Source organism: Notolepis coatsorum (assembly GCF_963971535.1).
Source record: "Notolepis coatsorum genome assembly, chromosome: 17".
In the NCBI taxonomy this organism is placed as follows: Eukaryota; Metazoa; Chordata; class Actinopteri; order Aulopiformes; family Paralepididae; genus Notolepis; species Notolepis coatsorum.
In genome coordinates, this window is record NC_140181.1 from 72,104,243 (window position 1) to 72,128,160 (window position 23,918).

Consider the following 23,918-nt stretch of genomic DNA (forward strand, 5'->3'; position numbering starts at 1 on the left):
GACAAAAGAGAGAGATCGGGGATGAGGATGTCACTGTTCCTGCTCGCTCTTTCCCCTGCAGGCTCAACAGACGTCCCCCCCAGTGTGTCCCTCACGTGTCTCATCTCGTCTTCCGTCTGACCAGCTGTTCCTCGTCGGTTTATTATTGCCCCTTGCGTGTTCTGCCCAGCTGTTGCCCCTTTCCCCCGATTGCCCCTTGTGTATTTAAGTCCGCATCCCTAGTCAGTCAGTGGCCTGTCATCTGGGTTTTAGCACGTCATCTGCCTCCTGTGTCATCGTTGTCCTGGGTCCACTACAGATGTAGCTGTAGTGCAATACAGCTAGAATGATACTGAGCCATGTTGCTATATAGCCTAACTAAACCAGCTAGGCTACATTGCTAATGTCATGCTGACCTGTGGGCCACTGGATGTTCTCCTTGACCAGGGTCTGCCTCAGGGTGCCGTCCATGGCTGCAGTCTCGATCTTAGGGTGGTTCCCCCAGTCTGCCCAGTACATGGTTCTAAAGGGGAATACACACACAAGGTTCAAGCTAAATAATGCATGATAAGCACTGGTATTTCTTTATCTACAAAGCCCCTATTGGAAAACTATCACCTTATATTACAACTATGTTAGACTCTGCTTCCAGTCCTTATGCTAGGCGTATGCTAATGTTTAGTCTATAGTCTAGTTTATAGTTTTAGTTTATAGTCTATAGCTATTTATACAGTTAGCATAGTTTGTATGGATAGAATATACGTTGTGTATTATGTTTAGTTTTATAGTTTAGTTTATAGTTTTAGTTAACAGTTTATTTATAGCTTATCTAGTATATAGTTTATATTCAGTTATAGCTTATAGTTATAGTTTGTATAGATAGAATATACATTGTGTACTATGTTTACAAATCTACTACGGTCGAGGAGCCGGGAAAAACAAGCATCTCACGTTTTTCTGAATATATGTGTGTACCGGTATATATACATTTTTGTGACAGTAAAATAATCTGAATCAGACTACCGGTACTTTTTGTTTTTGTGCCCCTAATTCATGGAACAAGACCATTTGAGGCTATAACAGTGAACACGAGTAGAGCGTTGCACCGGTGGTCTCAATTTGTTCTGTACACTTTCCAGAACTTGATTCATTGGGGTCATCCCTATGTTCCCCGGGTCCTATGTTCCCCGATTGATTGATTGAACATTTTATTAATTTTTATTATTTTATTAATTATTAATGTCCGCCTTGTTTCTAACTTAGCTTAGGCCCTCTTTCAAAGTTGGTTAAGGTTAGAGTTTGGAACATAGACATGCTCCCGATTCATTAATAGAAAAATATACTTTAAATAAAGGTTTGAATGAATTAAAAGATATAGGAGTAGAGAACTCGGGCGGCTACGTGGCGTAGTGGGCAAGGCGCTCGCCACGAAATACTGGAGACGCTGGGCTCGCCTGTTCGAGCCCAGCGCTCCACATTTGCTTTCAGTTTAGCTGGTCGTCCGTACTAATACACATTGGCCGTATTAGGGGGTGGGAAACTGATGGGTGGGGATCGGGCGTTGTGGACAGCGACTCCTACAGGTCGGTTGGTGCGCCTGCGCAGTAGAATCAGGAAGTGTCGGGGGCAGCGTGAGCCTCCCGCGTTACTCCTCGCCACTGAGAGATCGAGCTGCGCAGGTGAAAAGATGCGACTGCTGTTACCTCAAGTACCGGAGGGGGCTTGTGCTATGTATGACTTAGTCCACATTGCAGCCGGCTTGTGGGAGGCAAGAAACAGCGTCCGTGACAGGGGAGGGTTGAATTGGATGATACGAAATTGTGATGGGAGAAAATATAGAAAATGGGAGAAAAAGTGGATAAAAAAAAGGAGTAGAGAACTCGAGGGAGTTTTAAACCAACACACACACACACACACACACACACACAGGTTCCCTCTCCCTCACCCTCTCTGGGGGTCCACCACGATGGCGTAGGGCTCGTCGATCATGCCAGAGATGAGGGTCTTGCGGTGCTGGCCCGTCATCTGGGCCACTTCGATCACGTCGCGACCAGAGTCGGTCCAGTACAGGTTCCCAGCCACCCAGTCCACGGCTATACCACGAGGCATCTTCAGCCCTTGGATCTACACAGGAGGGAGGAATTGGTGGGTTATTTTGTGTGTACAGTGTACAGTGCACCGCAGAAGGATTCTGGACAGCAACAACGGTGTGTGATGTTTTGGCTCAAGATTTCAAGATTCAAGAGTTTCATACTTTGGACGTGAAATGACACGATAACTATGTGGCAGGAGATGAAAAGTTGAAAAGGTATTGAACTACTGAACCTTTTGTACAGAGAAACCAACGTGTTGCTGTCCAAATACTTACTGAGCTCATAACTTATTCGTTTTAGCGAGTAACGCAACTTAGCAAAAGTTTAATTTACCTACCCAGCAGAAATAGAGCAAGATCACTTTTCAAACCCATGAACGCACAACAAAAGTTTTCCACAGACTTCCAGAGGTACCAGCTGAATATAAGAAAAGATGAATAATGACAATAAAAAAGAAATCCCTGGGAAGACCACTTGGCAGGCCAAAAACATTTGATTGGTTATTAATGCAGGGAGCTGTTGTTTTTGGCCAATCAGATGTTTTTGCCAAATTGTGTTCCTGGGGTAAGACCACCATCACGTTTCTCGTCAGAAAGTACATAACGTGCAAAACCACCTGCCAATCAGAGGCTGGGAAACATTTGTTATCATTTCTTAATCCATCCTAAAGCTGCCGGTGCCTCAGGGAGTCTGTGGGTAACCTTTGTTGCACGTGCATGGGCTTGATGTTTTTAAAATGTTTTAATAAACATTTTTATTGTAGACATTTAAATAGTTGTTTTTAGTCTAAATTACCAGGTAGAGTAGGGCTTAGGGTTTTAGTGTAGTTTAGGATAGTTTAAAAAAAAAATTATGATAAGGATATAGTATATAGTGATATATGGTAGGATGTTGTATCATTATTAGATAGTTGGTAGTGAGATTAAAATACATTTTTATTGATTGTTTATAAATTCGTTTTGATTTTGTACATATAAATGCTATCGATTAGGCGGCTGGGTGGCGCAGCGGACATTGCGCGTGTCACCAACGCAAGAGACACCGGGTTCGACTCTGGCTGTCGGCGTTGCCTCCGGCTTGGGCCGGCCGTCATACTAACTCATTGGCGGGTGGAAGTCGATGGGTGGTAATCTGGACGTTGTGGACAGCGACTCCTACAGGTCGGTTGGGGACGCCTGCACAGCAGAGACAGGAAATGGCGGGGGTAGTGTGAGCCTCCCACACGCTACACCTCACCAATGAGAGTCCGCGCTGGCAGGTGAAAAGATCTGACAGGCTGCCTCCTCGTGTACCGGAGGGGACACGTGATGCAAGGCTTCTATCCTCCCTACAACCGGCCAGTGGGGGACATATGCGAGCAACGTTCAAGACAGGGGAGGGGAGAATTGGCACACTGGAATTGGGATGGGAGAAAAAATTGAAAAAGGAGAAAAAATGGATAAAAAAAATTAATGCTATTGATTGTTTAATGCTTTGTGTTTTATGTAAGAGTTCTGTTCCAATGTGGTTTTGTATGTCTGCCAACAGGGACCTCGATGGAAATACATTTTTTAAGGACTTTAACAAGTTTAATTCCCTGACAACCTGTGTATTTAATGTATATGATTTATGCATGTATGTTTTAAATGAAGCTTTGTCTAATAAAATAAAATAAAATGCAGAGCTTACTCTATTTCTGCTGGGCGGGTAAACTCACTCTTGCTTGTTATAACCGAAGTTGCCTACTGCAGCTTTTTAACAGTTTACGGAGCCAATGGAGCTCACTTTACGTTGTTATGTTTGTGTATCAGTGTGGAACCAGAAGTATGACCAGTAACAGCTGAACATTTCTGTGTGCTTTGTCTTCTTGCGTTCGTGGGCAGAAAACCCCCCTCACCTCTACGTTAGTGACCCTCCCCTCACTCTGGCGCCGGTTGCGGTGGGAGTTGGAGGAGGGGCCTGAAGAGGAGGAGGAGGAGGAGGAGGAGGATAACGGCAGCTCGTAGGAGGAGATGCGCCCAGTGTGCCAGTTGGTCCAGAATATACGGTTGGTCTTGACGTGCAGGTCCATGGCGTCGATGCGCACGTTGGCGTCGCCCTGGAAGGTCTGCTCGTAGCGCCAGTTGGGCATGCCGGGGTCCAGGCTGCGGATCTCGTTGTCATCTGCGATGTAGAGCACCTGGCGGCTGCTGTTCATGTCTGGTTGACAGAGAGGGACGGGTAATATTCCTTTATTGATCTCCTTGGGGAAATTCAGGCATTATAGCAGCACGGGGGAGGGGGGAGGGGAGGTACAGGTAGTAGAAGACATGGTACAGGTCATAGAATTATAGTACAGTGGAGTAAATTAAATAGAATAAAATAGAATAAAAAAAAGGCAGTGTAAACAATATAATTAACTCTGGACATGCGCATATGGGCAACAAGGTGCAAAATGAGGGTATGTATGCCCTTTCAGTTATATTTGCCTTACAATAAATATAGTTACAATATATCTAATCTAATAATCTAATATCTAGGGGAAACACAGAATACAGACATGTAGAGTCTAGACACGGCCGTTGGTGCTTCTTACTGTCAGCCTTGCAGGTGTCGTTGATCCTGGTGAAGTACTTCTGGCAGCTGCACTTGTAGGAGCCTTTGGTGTTGTTACATATATGGGAGCACACACCGAACTGCTGACACTCGTTTTTATCTGAGAGAGAGAGACAGAGACAGAGAGACACACAGAGAGAGACAGGGAGGGAGAGAGAGAGAGAGAGAGAGAGAGAGAGAGAGAGAGAGAGAGAGAGAGAGAGAGGCAGAGATAGAGAGGGAGACACAGAGACAGAGAGAGAGAGACACACACAGAGACACACAGGAGAGAGGGAGAGACAGAGACACAAACACACAGAGAGAGAGACAGAGACACAAACACAGAGAGAGACACAGAGAGAGATAGAGAGAGACACACACAGAGAGAGGGAGAGAGAGACAGATACACAAACACACAGAGAGAGAGACAGAGACACAAACACACAGCGAGAGAGACAGAGACAAACACAGAGAGAGACACAGAGAGATAGAGAGAGACACACACAGAGAGAAGGATAGAGAGACAGATACACAAACACAGAGAGAGACACACAGAGAGAAAGACAGACAAGTCAAGTCAAGTCAAGTCAAGAGTTTTATTTGTCACGGCATACAAGTATACAATGAAATGCGGGTGGTCTTGCCCGCAACGATGTGCAATACAGTGGTACAACATATAATAGAATCCAATAAAAACAACATTGTGCAATAACAGGTAACATGGTGTGACATCTCGGTATCTGTACATAGTTATTTACAGAGCATATAGGACATGCTAGGTAGCTTTGGTAGTGCAATATACTGTTACTATACTAATTTAAAGTGGCCTTTCCTTTTGGCAATAAGTGTGTGTGAGTGCGGCATGAGTGTGTGTCCGCTCATGTTAAAGTGGCTGCTAGTGCACAGCGTGCGTGTCGTGTGTGTGCTCATGTGTGCTTGTGTGTGGATAGTTCAGTGTTCTGTGGCACTCAATGTTCATTGTTCAAGGCTCTGATGGCCTGGGGGAAGAAGCTGAGCTAGAGCTGACAGAGAGAGAGAGAGAGAGAGACAGACAGAGAGAGAAAGAAAGAGAGAGAAAGCACATGGGGCATCAGACAGCTACAGTACTAAGGTTCTAAGAGGTGCAAAGTCACCATGGCACGTCCAGGGTTAGCAGACAGGATGAGGTATGACATTCTCTCAGGTTATAAACTTTCAATTAATGTATTCTAATCTATACAAGTCCGTCGACCTTCATCAGATACCGGAGCAAAATGTCACCCGTGGTTTTTAGATTAGGATAATAAACGGAATGTTTTTAACCCGAGAGTGTCATGCCTTATCCTCTTTCATCACTTTACCACCAGGGGGCACCCATTCTAAAAACACACACACAGGTACTCCTAAAACCATGTGGACAAAAGTATGTAAATGATTAATTTTCCTGACTAGAAGTAGGCTGCTGTGGGTCCCGTACCTCCGCAAGTGCGGTGTCCAGTCTTCTGGAAGCCCGGCTTGCAGGAGCAGAAGGAGTCGGTGCCGTTGGTGATGCAGTGGGCCTCGTCTCCGTCGCCACAGTGAGTCCTGTTACTCCTGCAGTCGTTCAGCTTGCCATCTGTGGAAACACCGGCGCAGAAGGCAGCCAATCAGGGAACAGTTTCAAATGGAATTGAAATAGAGACGTATAGTTCACAGTACAAAACGCTGGCATTATGTGAAAACCTTTTTGGTGATTGTCGTCTTTTTACATCTAAAGTTTCTGAGGGGTTCTCTATGTTGTGAGTTTCATGACCCATAAAGCCCCCGACACGCATAAAAAACAAAACAACTTCAACAACACTTTGGTGTCAGTCTGAAAATGAGGCAGTTTTTTTCATTTACCAGAGTTCCAGAAAAGGTGACCCCTTTAGAAATATGAGGTTTTCACCTCCGACAGGGACCACTAGCCTAGCTTAAAACTCCGGGAGAGATGTTTTCGGTCAACAGCTAGGCTAACTGGTCCGTATCCGCTTCCATTCATTTTGTGCTAAGCTAGGCTAGCTTGCAGCCGGATCGCTTTCTACTGAACGCACAGAGAGGAAATTGCTATCCATCTCTGGAGAAGATGGCAAGCACGTTTCCCATCATGTCGGCATGTTCCTTTAACACTTTCATTGCCAGCCATGCGGTGCGCCTTACCCCCCTCGAATGCCACCACCCACTTCAATGATAGAGCTCTCATATTTGCAAACGCATAAACTATGTCTTAAATTATGGCTATGTGTCTAATCTGGCCGTCGCTTATCAATGACTTGTTTGCAGTCGACATTGTCGAAACGGATTAAAAAATAAATAAATTGATTTTTTTTTTTAATCGGTTCATTTCCGTTTTATACCATTTTGAAAAACTCGTTTTTTGAAAGTTTCAGGAAAATATAAAGATTCTGTGATAAACTAACGCCCTTTACTGGAATATTCTGGAATACACAAAAAAGTTGTCATTTTTCGGCCTATTTATGAATCGTTTTCAAATAAACGCTAGATTATCGATAGTATATGTGTACTTATGCACGCTATATAAGCGGGCTGAAAAATCAAATCTCTTATTTTCTGATTGCACACACAGACACGCACACACACATATGGCACATGCTGATATCTCTGTGAAAAAAGTTCTGATTATTCTAAGACTGGTAAAATAGATTCCTTACCTCAGATCAGATGTTCTCCAAAAAGATTATTCCAATTCCTGATCGCCATTCCAAATATCGATCACGTTTATTGATCCAGCGCTGGGTACTGGACATATGTATTCCACGGTGTTTTGCGGCTTGGCAATGACTTGGATCCCCTCGGGTGGCTTGCCCGAGAAGTAAAATGAGGAAGCTGGATTTCCCCCCCCCCCCCCCATGTGTTTCATTCAGTCTAATCCAATGGGGTGCAGAACAACAGGGAGAGATGATAGGGGGCGGTATTTTCCCAAAGGAGCTCAGAGAGAGTTTGCAGCACTAACGTGAGACTAGATTGAAAAATATTAATTCAAATCGCTAATAAAAAAAACAACGAGATTTATCGTCGCTGGCACTCAACGGTTGGCATGAACTAACGATAAATCTCGTCGCTGGCACTCAAAGTGTTAATGTTGGTAAGTATATGATGAGGTGTGGACTGCCGTGAGACGCACCGGTCTTGCAGCGAATCTCGTCCGAGCCGTAGTCCCCGCAGTCATTGAAGATGTTACAGCGCAGGGTGGAGCTGATGCACTTGTTGTTGGCACACAGGAACTCATCCTTCTCACACGTGGGAACAGCTGGAGGGGCCTCTGTATTCATACACACACACACACACATACAGTGGTCACCAACTCCATAAGCATCAGTGAAAGAAGGGATTAAGCACATAACTTTGCGGTCGACTCTACGCGGTCCTCATTTGATCGGATCTGCTACCACTATGTGCTAATTCAGACATTATCGTACGCAGTTGGATCTACTGCAAATCATTTTTAAATGTCATGTGGTTCACACTGTTAAAGTTACTCCTAGCATTGGCTTACAGCCTCTGCAGCCACAGGACACGTAGAAATGTGTTTTTTTTACACCCCACACACACAGAAAGTCCAAGAGAAGTGAATTGGTGAGAGCATGCACTTGTCCTAATATACTAACCTACACTGTAGCACTCAACACTTTGATGAACATTGTTACTCAGCTGATAGAGTTGTCTGACTTGTCGTACAAAACTTGTAAGTCGCTTTGGATAAAAGCGTCAGCTAAATGACTAAATGTAAATGTAATTGAACTCACGGCAGTTGAGCTCGTCGGATTTGTCGCCGCAGTTGTTGATGCCGTCGCAGCGCTTAAACACCGGCAAACACACCCGGTCGTTTTGACAGCGGAACACCCTGGTGGGCGGGCACTGGAACTTCCCTACAGGCAGGAAGAGAGAGAGGGGGGAGGATATAGAGGAGAGGGAGAGAAGATAGTCATTTAGATAGTTGTGTGTGTGTGTGTGTGTGTGTGTGTGTGTGTGTGTGTGTGTGTGTGTGTGTGTGTGTGTGTGTGTGTGTGTGTGTGTGTGTGTGTCTTGAAGCAGACTCTGTATGTTATTTGGCAATCTGCCTAATTGACTGTGTGCCTAATTATGTTCACTATGTCATGTATCATGATGTATGCTTCAACCTGGTTGTTATTTTTACAAACTTAATATCTGACTGCATTTGCGATGTTTCTGTCCCTATGTTGATATAAATAAATAACTAAATAAAGTGTGTAAGTGTATGTATGTATATGCGTGTGTATATGTGTATGTATATGCGTGTATATATGTGTGTATGCACATGTGTACTCACGACACTCGTCAGGGTTCTCATCAGAATTGTCTCCACAGTCGTCCTCCCCGTCACACTTCCAGGCCAGGGGCTTACACAGGGTGTTGTTACACTGGAACTCATCCAGGGGGCAGTGTCGTCCAGCTGACATAACACCAGGTAAAAAAAACAACTCTTTGTCATGTTTGTACACTTAGAATCCTTTTGTCACTACTCATGTTTGGCCATATTCATTCTTACATGACTCTCTGTCACACACACACTCACCATATTCATTCTTACATGACTCTCTGTCACACACACACTCACCATATTCATTCTTACATGACTGTCACACACACTCACCATGTTCATTCTTACATGACTCTGTCACACACACTCACCATATTCATTCTTACATGACTGTCACACACACTCACCATGTTCATTCTTACATGACTCTCTGTCACACACACTGACCATATTCATTCTTACATGACTGTCACACACACTCACCATATTCATTCTTACATGACTCTGTCACACACACACTCACCATATTCATTCTTACATGACCAGGGGCGGACCTAGCACATTTGGCGCCCTAGGCGAGATTCACCACTGCGCCGCCCCCCCCCCCCTCCCCCCCAATTTTTTTTTTTTTTGTAATTTTTTTTTTGTATTTTTTTATGGCTTTTGCCTCTTCATAGTTCTCTAACGTTAGTCTTTCTTTCCTCAACGCTCAATTCTATAAACACTTGACCGATACCCATCAATGCACAGCGCTCTAGCATGTTCTGACTGTGAACACCTAAAGCTGAGGCTCAGACCGACCGACCGTTTTAGATTTTTGGCTCATTTTCCCTTATGTTAGAATCTTTTTTATGTAAAAATAATGGTTGCCGATATAGAGGGGGGCGCCAAAACTGCACAGAAAAAAAAAGAAAAAAGAAAAAAAAGAAAAAGAAAAAAAGAAAAAAGAAAAAAAGAAAATTTTTTTTTTTTTTTTTTTTTTTTTGCGCCCCCCTCTGGGTGGCGCTCTAGGCGACCGCCTATATCGCCTGTAGGAAGGTCCGCCCCTGTACATGACTCTCTGTCACACACACTCACCATGTTCATTCTTACATGACTCTGTCACACACACACACTGACCATATTCAATCTTACATGACTCTGTCACACACACACTCACCATATTCATTCTTACATGACTGTCACACACACACACACACACTCACCATATTCATTCTTACATGACTCTCTGTCACACACACACTGACCATATTCATTCTTACATGACTCTCTGTCACACACACACACTGACCATTATTCATTCTTACATGACTCTCTGTCACACACACACACTGACCATATTCATTCTTACATGACTCTGTCACACACACACTGACTATATTCATTCTTACATAACTCTCTGTCACACAGACTCACCATATTCATTCTTACATGACTCTTGTCACCAGGGGTGCAGTCGTAATATGGGCGGAGGCCAAACGGTATCCTATTATTATGCAAAGTCTAGGCACTTATCACCTAGACTTTGCATAATAATAGGATGCGCACACTTCGAAGCCCAAACGCCGCTTGACCGCGGTTGCCCAGCACTGCACCACTGCTTGTCACACACACACTGACCATATTCATTCTTACATAACTCTCTGTCACACACACTCACCATATTCATTCTTACATAACTCTGTCACACACACACTCACCATATTCATTCTTACATGACCCTCTTGTCACACACAGACTCGCACACAGACTCACCGGCGCTGCCACACTTCTCCTCGTCACTGCCGTCCATACAGTCTGCGTCTGCGTCGCAGCGCCAGCGGATGGGGATACAGTGTCCGTTCTTACACTGGAACTGGTCGTTGTCGCATTTCAGATCACAGCCGTTCTGCGAGAAAAAACACACACAAAGAAACACAGACAACAAGTCAACCATGGGTCACCTGTCATACTGCTACATGTAACTTAAATTATTATCAATGTATTGTCTTCATACAGCACAAGTACAGTAAAACGAAAAGAGCTTGGCATCCAACCAGAGTGCAAATGTAGCAGTAAAGTGCAACAGCAATATACAATGTGCAGGTGATTAAACCGGGTACAAAATATACAAACTAGTACTACTGAGTGTAGTGCTAATCATGTATGTACAGAGTTGTAGTGTATAATGTATAATATATTATGTACAGGGATACAGGTATAAAGACACTATGGTAGTAGTTATACTGGCCAGTAAGAGTAGGATATGTACAAATATAGATATAGTATCTACAGATATGTAAAAGGATTATGCAGGTAAGTACTGACTGACTGACAGGTGTGGATAGGTATGTATGCGGTGAGAATATATATACTGTATATATACAGTATATACAGCATTATTGTACATTCTATCATACAGAGCTATCGGTTATATGCAGGTATCAAATGATCAAATCATGTTCTATATAACTGAAATGTCAAACACCATTAGATGTCTTCTGTGTGTGTGTGTGTGTGTGTGTGTGTGTGTGTGTGTGTGTGTGTGTGTGTGTCAGTGCATGTGAGCGGAGCGGATCGGAGCATGAGCGGCGCGGGGCGCGGAGCGGCCGGTTTTGACGTGAGCGAGGAGTGGGTTTTAAAATGAGTCGGCGCGACGTCCGGAGCGAGAGTTCTCCTCCGCTCCAATCCACTCCAGGCCGCTCACAGTGGTTTAACACTGATGTAATATATACATGCAGTACAATGCCAAAGCAACAGATGGCGATGTACAAACATGAAGGCCATTTTCAACCAATGAGAAGGGTGAACCTGTGATAGGCTGTTCGTTCAGGCTTTGTCACTGTAGAGACGCCCACACTCACTCCAGTTAGAAAAAGTATATCGACGCCATTGTTGTTGACGTTAGCTTACATGCTAACGTTAATGGCAGCGACCATAGCATTGTGGCTCGGCTAGCCTATCATCGCTTAATAGAGATAGTGAATGGATAAACAACGTTATTTAACATTGCAGAATGGCTACAATTACAATGCGGCTCAATACAAACAATTGTTAAGGGGCCCAGGGGGTGTAGACTGTTGTAGTTTGAGCTCATTTACACCATGCTCCAAAAAAAGAAGAAAAAAAACTGCCGAGCGATCTGGCGCGGGGAGCGGGGAGCGCTCGATTCAAGGTGAGCGGGGAGCGAGCGGAGAGCGACTTGGGGGCGGGGTCAACATGAGTGATTAGCGGAGCGGACCAAGCTTTAAAGAGCGAAGAGCGGATTTCTCGGCCGCGCCGATCCGCTCACGTGGTCTGGTGTGTGTGCACACATGCTTTTCTTTACCTCGTCAGAACCGTCGGCACAGTCGTGGTCCCCGTCACACTTCCACCTCCCGGCGATGCAGCGGCCGTTGGTGCAGGCGAACTCGCTCTCCGAACACTGCCGGGGCACTGCGCGCAGAACACACATCACGGGTCAGCACAAAGGAAGGAGCGTACACTTCGAACAGAACAGTTAGCCATTCACAGGACATGACCACAGGACACAGGGTGACAACATCACAAGGGCTCGGAAACAAGCATGGGAGTGGAGACGGGACTGATGCACACTGAGGGAGGTGGAAGTGAGTGATCAAAAGGAGAGCTCCACCGTTGACAAACATCCAGTAGGTTTATCGAAGCCACGAACATGTTATAAACATGTGCTACATATTATATTTCTTATTGAAGGTAGGTACCACCGACAGAAGACAGTTACAGTGGCACCTAGTGGCTGAGGAGGAGCCTGCAAAACAGTTTCAAAGATGAAGCCCTGCTTGTGACCTCTCACGGTTTCATGGGGATATTGGGTAGTCAGGATCTGCAGCCACTGGCTGAGACGGAGACACGGGGAGGACCAGCACAGAGGACGAGGGGGGTTACAGGGCATTATGGTAGGGTTGGTTACCGTTCACATTTGAACCGATACCAGTACCAGTTCCTGGAATTCGATATTGGTACCCAATGGTACCTACTTAACTCTTTCTGTAATAACAACGATTTCTTAAATTTCAGTTGTAAAACATTTTAAATAAGTCCAAACTTTCAATTTCAACATTGTTATTTATCTAGAACATTTATTTATTTATTTATTTATTGTTGTAACACACCACACAAACTAAATCGCATGATCGTGTATTGTGTTTGTAAATGTTTAAATATCAACATTATCTGGCCATCCTCAGTAAATATTATCAAACTCCTCTGACCTCGTCTGGTCTTTCCAAAGACCCAAGAGACGGGACAGTAATATAATATATATTTGTGGAAAAGGCTCCCTCTTGTCTAGTATATTACACTCTTATACTAAACATGTAAAGGTACTGAAATTTGGTACCGCTTGATCTAGCGTAAATCAATACTCTGTAGTACCGATGTAATTCGGTCGGTAGCCTTAAAAGTACAGAGTTTGGTAGCCAACCCTAATTATGGGAGAGGATGGGTGAGGATGTTGTGGTGGAACCGAAGAGGTTAATCATGCGTGTGTATGTGTGTGTCAAATCTTCATGGTTGATACAAATTTATTGTTAAAACATTGCTAAGAATTTAGATTCAGGAGTTCAGTAGAGGACTTGACTTTCTCTGGCCAGGAGAAGCATCAAGCAACCGCCCTCATTCTGTGAGCTCATCTCTTAAAGGAACACAGCAACATTTTGGGAAATTAGCGTATCGTCTTCTCCAGAGAGAGACCAGAAGATAGATACCAGTTTCCTCTCTGTGCGTTCAGTAGAAAGCTATCTGGCTGCATGTTAGCCTAGCTTAGCACAATGAATGGAAGCTAACCGGCCATGTCCGCTTCCATTCATTGTGCTAAGCTAGGCTAACGAGCAGCCAGATAGCTTTCTACTGAACGCACAGAGAAGAAACTGGTATCTATCTTCTGGTCTCTCTCTGGAGAAGACCATAAGCTAATTTCCCAAAATGTTGGCGCGTTCCTTTAAGCTTTCTGGGAGAAAAGGGGGCGGCACTCAGGTGAGGGGAGAGGAAGGGGAGGGTACAGGGGGGAGGGGGAGGAGTCGACAGAGGCCTTAAAGGGCACTTCCACAACGTTAAGACCTACCTCTGGCTCACGCCAAACAGGACGGTGTGAAATGAAAACAAACAAATCACATGAGATGAGATGCGGCGGAAATGACAGTTAATGGAAATGTGATTTGGCCGAAAAAAAAGGCCACGTGTGACCGATGAATGACTTTGTACGCGCAATGGACAACTTTCAGGAGCAGAGTGTGTGGACTGCAGCGATGTTGAACAGGGTGGGGACAGGGAGGCGTGTGAAGTCACGTATAACCCCCGGCTGTTGGGGGGGGGGGGGGGGGGGGACCTACCGCACTTGTCTTCGTCCGAGTTGTCCCCGCAGTCGTTGTCGTAGTCGCACTGCCAGCGGCCGGGGACACAGCGGTTGTTCTTGCATCTGAACTGATAGGGCTCACACGTCCGCTCAGCTGCACCGCAACAACAACAACATCAACAACAACAAGGTCAGACTCACTTACAAAAATACCACCAAACATGTCGAAAACAAGTCAGATCAGAATCCGAAATTTGGTAATTTGGTGCATCAACATTAACAGACAATTAAGGTAGAATAAAATAAAATGGAATACATAAACTAAGTTAGAATAAAAACGCAATAGAATATAATATAGGACAGGGCTGTACAATTGTGCAGGATTGTAGTAGAATATATACACTAAATTAGAATAGAAATACAGTGGAATATATAACAACAATGCAAGAAATATGAACAGTGTCATGTTCAGATGCTCACAGTTTTGAGTATATGTTCAGATATAATAGTCCAGGAAGGGTGTGTTAATGTAACAGATTGTGACAGAAGGGCGCGCTAGCGCTTCATAATAGAGTGTGTGTGGATCAAAGGTACGGTGCTGCCACTTGGCCAGCTGTGTGATTCAAGCAAACGCACGCACATACACACCCACAGCACGCACATACACACCCACAGCACGCACATACACACCCACAGCACGCACATACACACCCACAGCACGCACATACACACCCACAGCACGCACATACACACCCACAGCACGCACATACACACCCACAGCACGCACATACACACCCACAGCAGGCACACACACACCCACAGGACGCACATACACACCCACAGGACGCACATACACACCCACATACACACCCACAGCACGCACATACACACCCACATACACACCCACAGCACGCACAGCACGCACATACACACCCACAGCACGCACGTACACACACACAGGACGCACATACACACCCACAGCATGCACGTACACACCCACAGCACGCACACACACCCACAGGACGCACATACACACCCACAGCACGCACGCACACACCCACAGGACGCACATACACACCCACAGCACGCACGCACACACCCACAGGGCACTGTGGTTACAGAGGTGCTCGTAGCGAACCCCTAGTAATACAACATGTAATAATGTTAATATTAAAATACAAAATACCAGCGACACAAAGAAAGGCTTGTGTGTTCCTGGGGGCGTTTATCTTGTTTACTGCTAGGACACAGGACACAGGACACTCACCACACTCCTCTTTGGGCTCATCGGATGAGTCGCCACAGTCGTCCTCGCCGTCACACTTCCAGCGTGCCGGAATGCAGCGGCCGGAGTCCTTACAGCGGAACTCGTCCACCCCGCACGTCATCTGGGCTGGAAGAGAGAAGAGGAGGGAGGGACAAAGACAGGAAGTGATATGATAGTTCATAAAAGGTAGTGTCTAGATCCCATTGCCCGGAGGGACGTTTTCCATGGGAAATGTCACTTTTTGACCATAACTCATTATTTTCACCTAAGAAGTTGTTTATGAACCCAACCCTTATCTCAAACCTCAAACTCCTACCACCTAAAATGTGTTTTTAGATAAATGTACAAATGTGACATCCTTCCCGGCTATGGGATCTAGACTCTGCAGAGTTGGTTAAAGACTACGAATAAAATGTTAAACCGAATTCAAAATGAAAGTTGGGGAATAAAGGAGGACTCACTGCAGTTGGCCGGTTCGTCGGACCCGTCCACACAGTCGTTGTCACGGTCGCACACCCAGACGCGCGGGATGCAGCGCTTGGTGATGGCACACTGGAACTGAGTCGGGGCGCATGTGACCTCGGCTATGGTAGGAGAGAGCGCATAGGGGAGGTTACCATAGAAACACAGACGGAATATATCTGACAGTAGATCTAGAAGGGAGACGGAGGAACACGATCTGGAGACTAAATGTAGGAATATTAAATAACAAGGGGGTGGTGAGTCAGATCAAGGAGGAGATAGCCAGGTATAAGGAAGAAAATGACAACGGGGCGGTAGATCCGAACATTCTATGGGACACACTGAAGGTGGTGATAAGGGGGAAATTGATGGAGAAGACAGCAATGCTGAAGAAGGCCAGAACGGAGACATATCACAATCTGATAGGGAAGCTGAAGAAGCTAGAGGGGAGACACCAGATATCAAAAGAACAGGAAACGCTCGGAGAAATCAAAGAAGTAAAGGCCAGGATAAATAGGGAATTATTGACGGAAATAGAAAAGAAAGCGAGGTTCATGAAACAAACGTACTATGAAGGGGGACCAAAAGCGACCAGACTGTTGGCTAGGAGAATTAGGACGCAACAGAAGTTGAACACGATACACACAATAAGGGATACAAAGACTAATGAAATATTGAGAGACCCAGCTGAAATAGAGAGGACATTTAGAGAATACTATGAGAGACTATACACACAGCCAAAAGCAGCGGGAGAAGAGGAAATAGAAGCATATCTGGAGAAGCTAGAGTTACCATCGATAGGGAAAGAACAGAATGAAGAATTAAATAAAATAATTACGGAACGAGAACTGGAAGAGGCAATTAGTAGAGCTAAAAACAACAAATCTCCGGGGAGCGACGGATTCCCATCGGAATTCTACAAGACATTTAGAACGGAATTAGCACCCATGTTAGGGGCGGCGTTCAGACACACGATGGAAGAGGGCAAAATGCCCCCCTCGTGGAAGGAAGCCATAATCACCACGATACCGAAGGAAGGGAAGGATAGAGAACTATGTAGTAGTTTCAGACCTGTGTCCATACTCAACGTGGATTACAAGATGTATACATCGATAATATCAAAGAGATTTGAGACGTTTATGCCAGACATTATAGATGAAGATCAAACTGGATTTATTAAAGGGAGACAGACACAGGACAACGTGAGAAAGACATTACACATAGTAGAGGAGATACAAAAACAAGGTGGTAGCGCGGTACTGATTAGCCTAGATGCAGAAAAAGCATTCAACAGTGTGAGCTGGACATTTTTATATAAAACATTGATGAGGTTCGGACTGAACGGGAGGGCGATGAAGATGATCAAGTTGCTATATCAAGAACCGACAGCGAGGGTTAAGGTGAATGGCAGCCTGACGGATAGAATCAGATTAGAGAGGGCTACCAGACAGGGATGTTGTCTCTCACCAACGCTCTTCGCCGTTTTCACAGAACCACTGGCGCAACTGATCAGACAGACCGAGGACATCAAGGGAGTAAGGATAAAGGGAACGGAATATAAACTAGGCCTATTTGCGGACGACGTGATAGTATACATGAGGCAACCAGACAAGAGCTTCCCGGCACTGATGGATCTACTGAAGGAATATGGCCACTACTCAGGATACAAACTAAACGTGACAAAGACCTTAGCATTGAACTATACCCCAACGACGGAAATTAGGGAACAGTACGGGATAAGATGGGACATGGACAAGATTAAATACTTAGGGGTGAACATCACGAGAGGGGTGGGGAAATTGTTTGAGGCGAACTATACACAGATAAATCAGAACATCAAGAGAGACTTAGAGAGATGGACAGTAATGCCCTTGGACTTCAATTCAAGAATAGACTATCAAGGTTACTGTACCTGTTCCAGTCACTACCGATACAAATACCACAGAATCAATTCAGGGAGTGGGACAGACTGATATCGAGGTTCATATGGGCGGGGAGAAGACCACGGGTCAGATATAAAACACTACAACTACCAAAGGAAGAGGGAGGGATGGCAGTACCCAGCCTACAAGATTATTATTATGCAGCGCAACTGAGAGCAGTGACATGCTGGTGTAACGACAAATATGAGGCAAGATGGAAAGACATTGAAAAAGAAGGGGAGGGATACAAGGTACAAGCTCTGGTGGGAGATAGGGAACTGTTCAAAGAAAAAGAGGGACTGTTAGATCCTATCACCAAATGCACCTTGACCATATGGAACAGAGTAGTAAAAACACACAAATTAGAGAAGCAGTCAGGGGTTCTGAGATGGATAGCACATGACAAGAGATTCAAACCAGGGAGGCTGGACCATGGATTCAGAAGGTGGGAGAGGGGGGCAACAGCGATATGCAAAATGATAGAGAAGGGGGAAATGCAAGCACTACAAAAATTAAAGGAGACATTTGGACTAGAAAACAAGGACCACTTCAGATATCTACAGATTAGATTACTATAATAAAGAAATAAGAGGGGACAAGGAAGAAGAACAGAATGGAATAATTAGGATGATAGTAAGGGCATACGAAGGAGGGAAAGGAAGGGTAATATCAGCACTGTACCGGGCTATAATGACCAGCAAGGGACACACGACCGATTATATAAGGGAGAAATGGGAGAGAGAACTAGAGATAGGAATAACAGGGAAGGAATGGGGGAACATATGCGAGGTGCAACATTCAACAACAGGATCGAGGATATGGAAAGAGTTTGGATGGAAAAACATAATCAGATTCTTTATAACCCCAGAGCTGAAGGGAAAATATGCACCAACACAAAGAGCATGCTGGAGGATGTGTGGGAAGGAGGGGGCAAATCACACGCACATATTCTGGGGATGTCAGAAGCTGAAGGGATATTGGGAGGAGATAGGGGAGGCAATGATCAGAATATTAGGATACGGGTTACCACAAACAGGACTGGTGCTTTACTTAGGAGACCTGACACACGAGGGAATACAAGGGGGGGACAAATATTTAATAAAGATAATGTTGATAGCGGCCAGAAAAGCAATAACAAGACTGTGGTACAAAGAAGATCCACCGACAATAGCACAATGGGTAGGAATAGTGGAGGAGATACAGGATATGGAGAGGATAACACACATGCTGAGGTTACAGGAAGAGAAATTTGGAGAAAGATGGGGAAAGTGGGAGGATTACAAGGGGAACGAAAACGACATCACAGAGGAAGAACCAAATGCATCACAAGAGGGCGAAGGGTAAAGGAGGAAAGAGGTTCAAGGAGGGTCTCTGAACCCATGTCACACACTTTTGACTTAGTTAGTATTTTCTGATTTTCTTTTTCTTGGGTATTACAAATTTTTTGTACTTTATTATTTATGTCTGTTTAACAATGTTGTATTAATAATCAAGGAAGATGTGGTTTGTAAATGGGTGAATCAAAAAGCAAAGAGAAATTTAGTATAAAAGAAATAGAAAGGGCGAAGGATAAGAGAAGAAAGAAATTCAAGGAGGGTCACTGGACCCATACCATACATATTTGCCTTAGTCAGTATCTAATCCCTTTGAGTAGGTATTAAATTTGTCTATACCTGTTCAAGGGCGGTATACAATCAGTCTTTGTATTAAGTGCCTGGAAAAACAACTGTAGTGGAAACATATAACCAACAATGCTATTCATGTAACCATTTATGTTCACTGCATTCTGTCATATTGTGTTATGGGATCCATCTTTGTGTAAGTGTTGTTTGTCTATAAATGTTAATAAAAATGTAAGTTTAAAAAAAAAGAAACACAGACGGAGCAGAACGGCGGTGGGGGGGGATGTTGTGATCACATTGACACCGGTGTCATTGTGTTTCTCCCTGTCGCTCTTATTGAAAAACCTTATGATCATGTTTTTATAATAATGTTTTGTCAATTGATGTTAAGTCCATCATCATCATTACCGTAGCTCATTATAACATTATTGATTAATTGATTAATCAATTAGTTATCGTTCCATGGCTGTATGGCAAGTATAACTGATTTGGAAATTTTCCAGCTTTGTGTTGTAATCAGATGACCGAGTGATAATAATAATTAGCAATAAGACTGCAGCGCCATAGTGTGGCCCAGGCTTCATGATTGGGGTGTTATCTATGAGGACAGGAGAGGAAGGAAGGGAGGGAACAGAGAGAGAGAGAAAGATAGATAGATAGAGAGAGTTAGATTTAGAGAGAGTTAGAGATAGAGATTTAGAGTGAGAGATAGAGTTAAAGAGAGAGAGTTAGAAATGTAGAGATAGAGTTAGAGACAGAGATTTAGAGAGAGAGAGGGGTTTAGACTCACGGCAGTCCTTCTCGTCCTCTCCCTCGCCACAGTTGTCCTGACCGTTACAGCGGAAGATTCCTGGGATGCAGCGGCTGGGATGGGAACACTTGAACTGACTGGGCAGACACACATGGATATCTGCAGTACAACACACACACACACACACACACACACACACACACACACACACACACACACACACACACACACACACAGACAGACAGACAGACAGACAGACAGACAGACAGACAGACAGACAGACAGACAGACAGACAGACGCCATATCAGTACGGAACACAAAGTAGTAATAGGAGAAGACAAGATAAAAAAGACTTTAGAGGAAGCAGATAATGAGCATGAGAGAGAGAGAGAGTAAGAGAGATAGGGAGGGAGGGAGAGAGAGAGAGAGACAAGCAGAGAGATAGAAATAAAAAGCCAGGAAATGGGGGGGGAGGGGGGGACAAATCCAAAGAAGAACAGATAAGACAGAAATCAGTAGAGCGGAAGAAAGGATGGACGGAATAATAGGAGGGGAGAGGATAGTCTTACCGCAGTTGGCCTCGTCAGAGTTGTCCTGGCAGTCGTTGTCTCCGTCGCAGATGTAGGCCGGGTTGGTGCAGATGCCCGTCCCACACTGGAACTGACCCGGCCGGCACTTGAACTCCGCTGCAGGGGAGAGGGTCACCGTCCATCACCGTCACATCTCACTCATAGTGATGTACGTTACCGCCACAAACATTCACTTTAACCCTTTCACTACCACACTACAGAAGGTTAACCCTTTACTGTCACACTACAGACGGGTAACCCCGTCTGTAGTGTGATAGTAAAGGGTTAACCGTCTCTAGTGTGATAGTAAAGGGTTAACCCTTTGTCGTGTGGCAGTGAAAAGGGTTAACCTTCTGTATTGTCGCAGTGAAAGGGGTTAAACACTTTACACCATTTTATCTATTTATTTTTACAACTTCGCACTACCTCTTCTACCTGTTTTCTTTGCATTTCATACATTTTAGCTTTGTATATTTTGTATGAATGAATGAATGAATGAAAACTTTATTTAACAGATTGCAGAATGGGTACAATACAGTATGAAGGGGATGCAGACCTGAGAAAGACGTTTGTCTTGTTTCCATCAGGGTCCCCCATTTTCAATTCATATAGATATATGAATAGATATAGATATAGTATAGTGTTTGGTCTTTACTCTTTCACTTTTTTACTGTATGAAGCACAATCTCAGGAGGGTCATACAGAACCAAGCATTTCACTATAATGTACACATGTACCTTATATGTGACAAATAAAACAAAACTTGAGACAGACGGACACACTTCTTCCTCTCCCATCGAGTCAAATCTAGAGACCGAGGCAAGCACTCGCATCATGCACAAGGGACGCCTAGTCCCCGAGAAACCTGTCCTCCCCAAAAACGGTTCCCCTGAAAACACTCACGGCAGTCAGCAGGCTCGTCCGACCGGTCGCCGCAGTCGTCCTCCGTGTCGCACTTCCACCAGAAGGGGATGCACTTATCATTCTTACACACAAACTGGAGGAGGAGGAGGAGGAGGAGGAGGAGGAGGAGGAGGAGGAGGAGGAGGAGGAGGAGGAGAGGGAGGGAGGGAGGGAAGGTAAGTCACACTGATGATAAGATGTTGCAGTACCAGAGAGATCCACTCAGGCAATTACCATAGACGGAGTAACAAAGGGTAGCTAGCTAGCGCTGGGCCTCTGGCCAGCTGTCAATATACAATCAGTAGACGAAAGTGCTTCATCAAACAGGACGCACTAAGCCAGAGCTCAAGGCTCTTCCAGGGAGCGTTTAGCCACTTAAGCGCTTTCACTCACATCCATCACTCTTTTTTCACTTACATCACGCTACAGTTCAGGATATATTAAGAGTATTACATTTTTGACGTTGGCATAATTTCCCCATTTACAATAACCGTGATTCCATTTATGTGAAACCTGGATATGTTACCTGGGACGTGGCAAACCACCGTGACATGTAAACACCGTTTTGTGGCCTGCGAGAGTTCCATTACTTGTGTATACAGGGATGTTAGTAATCAGGATATAAGGGGCGCATGTAAACACCTTATTTCGTCTCGAGATCTTAACCGGGATATGAGCCGATATCTGGGATATGAGCCGTTATCTGGGATATGAGCCGTTATCTGGGATATGAGCCGGTATCTGGGATATGAGCCGGTATCTGGGATATGAGCCGGTCCGGTATCTGAGATATGAGCCGGTATCTGGGATATGAGCCGGTATATCTGGGATATGAGCCGGTATCTGAGATATGAGCCGGTATATCTGGGATATGAGCCGGTATCTGAGATATGAGCCGGTATCTGGGATATGAGCCGTTATCTGGGATATGAGCCGGTATCTGGGATACCGCGCGCATGCAAGATAAGATAAGATAAGATATGATATTCCTTTATTGATACAGGTCATAGAATTATAGTACAGTGGAGAAGTAGAATAGAAATAGGCAGTGTTCTGAAGGATCAGATTAAACCGAATATATATATTTATTTATATATATATTTAATTGTATTTGTATATCCCCTGATATCCCTTGTATATTCCTTGTACAATATGCATTGAATATCCCTTCCAGTCTACTGAACATCCCATAATAGTCTCCATTCTACCATTGGACGAGACCTTGGTGCCAGGTCGCCATACCCCTCAGACCAGGTTCAATCGTACCGCTCAACATGTATGGACAAGTCCTAGTTCCGCGTAGGAATATGTCTACCGCACCACTAATGGTACTATTTGTTCATAGTGCGTATATATACTGCGCTATTAAAGTAGAGCTTTCCTTTTAGTCCAGTTCCTTACCCTCCAACAGAGTGACAGACGCAAAAGCCTCCCCGCGAACCACGTGTGGGCAGTAAGGCCAATTCGGCCCAGTAGCGGCATTGAGACATCGTGTATATTAATATTTGAATAGTCATATTTGGCACTATATCGTCGAGTTGGACGTATTCTATTAAGCTAATAATAGTCTATTCATATGTAGTGCCTCGTGCGGTAAGAGTTCTATAGTAATCAGCACCCCCATCGTTTCGGGCATCAGCTGGACGCTTATCCAGGGTGGTTGACCCCACGTGAAGCTGCACCCGAGGAGCTCCAGGCCAAAGAGCGAGTGGACCTGTATATTGGATTATTCTACCGACGACGGCTAGCCTTCCCCGGCTTGGATTATGCTTTGAGTACTTTGATTATTCTATGGATAAAGGCCAACACTGCGGTGTGTTGGAAATACCCCCCCCGGAGAGGACGACAGGTGAGAAGACGCTCTACACGACGAGGTCGCCTCACGTCTCTCCATCGTGGACCGGAGGACGCCGGCCACAGAGAGTCCAACTGCTTTCATCTGTGGATCGAGGATCGCTGGGCACCGGGTCGCACGACTGTGGGCTCTCCCAGGATACCCTCGGCCAGACGGGATACAGCCAGACTCTACCCCCCCCCCTCCAGCTGTCCTACAAGCAGTCGGAACCTTCCCCTAGTGTATCCAGCTATATAATCATTCAAGTATCATTGCTATTGTTCCCTAAATATTCCAGGTTGTATATTTGCTTCCTGCGCAATCAGAGATTGGACATTCGATATTGATCTACCTACGAATACTCATTTG

The 23,918-nt window shown here is 44.8% G+C and overlaps 1 protein-coding gene across 1 annotated transcript in view; it reads right to left on the reverse strand.

Annotated features, from left to right (window-relative positions):
* lrp1ab (low density lipoprotein receptor-related protein 1Ab) overlaps window positions 1–23,918 on the reverse strand; it is a gene marked incomplete at its 5' end in the record, with an annotated part of 197,602 nt that overhangs the window by 14,616 nt on the left and 159,068 nt on the right. The window contains 16 exons of the mRNA XM_084333493.1: window positions 396–502; window positions 1,925–2,103; window positions 3,949–4,250; window positions 4,627–4,746; window positions 6,082–6,219; window positions 7,768–7,905; window positions 8,390–8,512; window positions 8,935–9,057; window positions 10,681–10,813; window positions 12,233–12,339; window positions 14,256–14,372; window positions 15,486–15,611; window positions 15,947–16,069; window positions 20,282–20,401; window positions 20,813–20,929; window positions 21,716–21,809. Coding sequence (XP_084189619.1) covers window positions 396–502; window positions 1,925–2,103; window positions 3,949–4,250; window positions 4,627–4,746; window positions 6,082–6,219; window positions 7,768–7,905; window positions 8,390–8,512; window positions 8,935–9,057; window positions 10,681–10,813; window positions 12,233–12,339; window positions 14,256–14,372; window positions 15,486–15,611; window positions 15,947–16,069; window positions 20,282–20,401; window positions 20,813–20,929; window positions 21,716–21,809 — 2,167 coding nt within the window. The remainder of the gene's footprint in view (window positions 1–395; window positions 503–1,924; window positions 2,104–3,948; window positions 4,251–4,626; window positions 4,747–6,081; window positions 6,220–7,767; window positions 7,906–8,389; window positions 8,513–8,934; window positions 9,058–10,680; window positions 10,814–12,232; window positions 12,340–14,255; window positions 14,373–15,485; window positions 15,612–15,946; window positions 16,070–20,281; window positions 20,402–20,812; window positions 20,930–21,715; window positions 21,810–23,918) is intronic.